Genomic DNA, 4,052 nt, shown 5'->3' with positions numbered 1-4,052 from the left:
TGCTGCTGCTGCTGCTGCTGCTGCTGGGCTGCGGCAGGGGACGCGAATGCTTGCAGCATATAAGGGGCCCCTGAGACACGCGGACAGACACACAGCTGCTGCTGCTGCTGCTGCTGCTGCTATGATGAGTGTTTCTTATCCTGTATCGGCAAGGTCTGCAGCACTTAACAGGGCAGTAGCAGGTGCAGCAGCAGCAGCAGCGACTACTGCTGCTGCAGTACAGCAGCCACTTAATGCCCCCAAAGAGGCAGCAGCAGCTGCAGCACCCAGCGCCGGAATGCACAGCAGCAGCAACAGCGGCAGCAAAAACGGCAGCGCAGCAGCAACAATTGGCATATGACGGAAACAGCAGCAGCAGCAACAAGAAACCCCACCACAGCAGCAGCAGCAAGAAACCCCACCAAAGCAGCAGCAGCGGCAGCCACGAAACGGCAGCACGCGTAGCAGCAGCAACAGCAGCAACGCCCCAGCGACAGCAGCAGCAGCAGCAGCAACGCCCCAGCGACAGCGCCAGCAGCAGCAGCAACAGCAGAAACAGCAGCAGCTGCTGCTGCTTACCTTTGCTGCAGCAGCTTCACTTCCTTTTCTCTCTTCTCGAGCTTCAGGGCCTTTGATATGGCCAAGCTGGACTCCCTGCTGCTGCGGCTGCGGCGCTCATGCAGATACAAGTGCTGCTGCTGCTGCTGCTGCTGCTGCTGCTCGGAGGTTCCCCCCTCATCGTCATCTCCTAAGATCAGGGTCACGCCGTCGTCAAGCACGAGCTGCTGCTGCTGCAGCAGCATCTTGGACTGCTGCTGCTGCTGCTGCTTCGGTTGCTGCTGCGGCGGTTGTTGCTGCTGCTGGGGCAGCAGCAACGGATGCCCCAGCAGCAGACACTCCCTCAGCATGAAGGGCTGCTAGGGCTCTGCGCCCTTTTGCTGCTGCTGTTGCTGCTGTTGCTGTTGCTGCTGTTGCTGCTGCTGCTGCTGCTGCTGCTGTTACGTCTGGATCTAATGAGGCAGCGGAATCAAGCCTCCTTGTCTTGCAGCTGCTGCTGCTGCTATTGTCTCTGTTGCTGCCCGTGCTGTTGTCGCTGCTGCCGCCCGTGTCTTCGATGCTGTTCCTGCTGCTGCTGTTTTGCCGTTTTGCTGCTGCTGTTGCTGCTGCAAGAGCTGCTGCTAACAGCGTCCCCTTAGCAACTGCCTTAGCTGCAGCTCTGGGGAATGCGTGGACTGCCGTGCTGCTGCTTGTTGCTGCTGCTGTTGCAGTTGCTGCTGCTGCGGGCGCCGCTGGTCCTGCTGCTTCTGCTGCTGCTTGTTGCAGTGTTGTGCGGCTCCCGCTGCTGTTGAGGCCTCTGCGTCTGCTGCTGCTGCTGTTACCGCAGAAGACAAGCTGAAATTCAGTGTGCAGAGTCACCCCAGCAGCAGCAGCAGCAGCAGCAGCGGCAGCGGCGGCAGCAGCAGCAGCGAAAACACAACACTCTGCTGCTTCACAGCTATCTATGTTCCTAAAATTAAGACTTTTAGTTTTATTTGTAACAATTAAATGTGTATTTTCATAATAAGCTGAGCGGGTGGCAGCAGCAACGACCGCGGTCGAAACACCAGCAGCAGCAGCAGCAGCAGCAGCGGCAGCGGCAGCAGCAGCAGCTCCGCTGCTGTTGTTGCCGCTGCTGCCGCCGCGCTGGAAGGTCGGAAGCAAATGAAAGAAAAAGTATTTTGGCTGCAGTTCGCAAACCCTAAACCCTAAACCCTAAACCCGCAGCTTCTGAGCCACCGCTGCCGCGACTTGCCATCGGAGAGGTCTTGAGACCAGGCCCGCGTTGACAGCAACAGCAGCAGCAACAGCAGCAACAGCAGCAGCAGCAGCACGAGTAGCAGCAGCAACAAAAGACAAGCAGCAGCAGCAGCAGCAGCAACAGCAGCGTGGTTTGCTGCGGCGTTGTCTTGAGCTGCTCGTCAACTCGCTAGCGGTGGACCTTGCGGCTCTGGCCGCCGCGAACCCCCAAACCCAAACCCAAACCCTAAACCCTAAACCCTAAACCCTAAACCCTAAACCCTATGGACCCCGAGGCTTTCCCGCTGCTGCGGGTCACTCTCCTCGGCTCCAGCAGCAGCGGGAAGACCAGCATAGCAGATTGCTTCGTCAACAATGTGCAGGACAGGGCCACTCCGCCCCCCAGCACGCAGCTCCCCAGGTAAACCCTAAACCCTAAACCCTAAACCCTAAACCCTAAACCCTAAACCCTAAACCCTAAACCCCAGGCCCTGCGGCGCCGCGGGCGGCGGCGCAGCCGCGGGCTTCGGCTCCGCAGCAAGCGGCACCAAGCGCGCTCTTGCTGCTGCCAAGGCCCCATCCGCCGCCGCCGCTGCTGCTGCTGCTGCTGCTGCTTCTGCTGCTGCTGCCGCTGCTGAGGCTTTTGTACCGCGTGCTGCGGCTGCCGGGAGACGGAGAAGCTGGCAGCAGCCGCAGAGTCCTTTTTGAATTGGAAGACACTTTTGCTCCTCAAAAAGAAAACAGCAGCAAATCCATCAGAGCCCTCGCAGACATGAAACGCAAACAGGGTAAGCAGCAGCAGCAGCAGCAGCAGCAGCGGTAGAGGAGGAGCAGCGGTAGTAGCAGCGGCAGAGGAGCAGCGGTAGTAGCAGCAGCAGGAGCCGCGACACAGTAGCAGCGGCAGCAGCAGTAGTACCAGCAGCACCAGCGGCGGCGTAGCAGCAGCAGCAGCAGCAACAACAGTGCCAGCAGCAGCAGCAGCAGCAGCAGCGGCATAGCAGCAGCAGCAGTAGTAGTAGTGGCTGCAGCAGCAGCAGCAGTAGCAGCAGCTGATTAGAGTCTCGAATCTGCAGCAGATGCTCTTGAGGGCACCGGAGTCGCAGCGGGGGACTTCACATTCTGCAGCAGCAGCAGCAGCTGCTGCTGCTCCTGCTGCTGCTGCTGCTGCTGTTGCTGCTATTGTTTGGCATGGGGGGACGGGAGCTGCAGCATTTGCTGCTGCCTCTTCAACACCCGAGGGCCTCTCAGGCCTCTAGGGCACCAGGCTCACTTTCAGGGTTTAGGGTTTAGGGTTTAGGGTTTAGGGTTTAGGGTTTAGGGTTTAGGGTTTGCGTGAAGTGGCCCTTCCGCGGCACGTGCGGGACTTCACTCCCTTTTCGATTTGGAGGCCTCCAATAAACCCTCAAGCGGAAAACGACAAATACAGGTCCATTGCCCATGGTGAGCTGCTGCTGCTGCAGTTGCTGCTGCTGCTGCTGCTGCAGTTGCTGCTGCTGCTGCTGCAGTTGCTGCTGCAGTTGCTGCTGCAGTTGCTGCTGCTGCAGTTGCTGCTGCTGCAGTTGCTGGTGCTGATGCTGCAGTTGCTGCTGGTGGAGTTGCTGGTGTTGCGCTTGGTGCTGCTGCTGGTCGTAATGTTTCTGGCACTGGTGCTGCTGGCACTGTTGCTGCTGCTGCTGCCACTGCTGCTGCTGCTGCTGCTGCTGCTGCTCGCGGCTCGATCGAACCGTTTTTTTGGCGCAATTAATGTACCACGGAATGAATTAATATATTATAATTATTTATTTATTTATTTATTTATTTATTTATTTATTTATTGTTATTATTAGGGCGAATGGGATTCTTAATTGTGTTTGACGTAAATGACCCCAGCAGCTTCACAGTCGCTTCGGAGCTTCTCGACCTCGTCAGAGACTTCGCGGAGTACCGAAACGTGAGGGTTTAGGGTTTAGGGTTTAGGGTTTGGGGTTTAGGGTGTAGGGTTTGGGGTTTGGGGTTTGTGGGGTCGGGGAGAGTAGGTTTCAAGCTCACGAGCGAGGGATTTGCGGCTGGCTAGGGTTTAGGGTTTAGCGTTTAGGGTTTTGGGGCTTCGTCTGTGCAGCCGATGATCTCCCCAGTTGTCTTTCTCGTGGCTAATAAAACAGGTAGGGTTTAGGGTTTAGGGTTTGGGGCTTGCGCGAACGATAGGCTCTCAACTAAACCCTCAAGGGTTTAGGGTTTGCAGCAACAGGATGGTCTTGGGTTTAGCGAGCTTCCATTGCCAGCGGCAGCAGGAAGCCCAGCGGTTTGCTGCTGCTGCT

At 57.6% G+C, this 4,052-nt stretch overlaps 2 protein-coding genes across 2 annotated transcripts; one reads left to right on the top strand and one right to left on the bottom strand.

Moving 5' to 3' along the window:
- Positions 1–15: 15 nt before the first annotated feature.
- Positions 16–887, bottom strand: ETH_00000640 (uncharacterized protein; the record flags this gene model as incomplete). The annotated part of the gene is made up of 2 exons (XM_013378797.1): positions 16–70; positions 559–887. Coding segments are annotated over 2 exons (384 nt in total), but the record flags the coding sequence as incomplete, so codon positions are not given.
- Positions 888–2,039: 1,152 nt separating this feature from the next.
- Positions 2,040–3,685, top strand: ETH_00000635 (Ras family protein, related; the record flags this gene model as incomplete). Its single annotated transcript, XM_013378796.1, has 4 exons — positions 2,040–2,176; positions 2,395–2,543; positions 3,094–3,195; positions 3,582–3,685. Coding segments are annotated over 4 exons (492 nt in total), but the record flags the coding sequence as incomplete, so codon positions are not given.
- Positions 3,686–4,052: the final 367 nt, after the last annotated feature.

The sequence above is a fragment of the Eimeria tenella genome, genomic scaffold (assembly GCF_000499545.2).
Source record: "Eimeria tenella Houghton genomic scaffold, Eth_scaff1022, whole genome shotgun sequence".
In the NCBI taxonomy this organism is placed as follows: Eukaryota; Apicomplexa; class Conoidasida; order Eucoccidiorida; family Eimeriidae; genus Eimeria; species Eimeria tenella.
The sequence above is the reverse complement of the archived record's forward strand: the minus strand, read 5'-3'. Positions and strand labels throughout refer to the sequence as shown.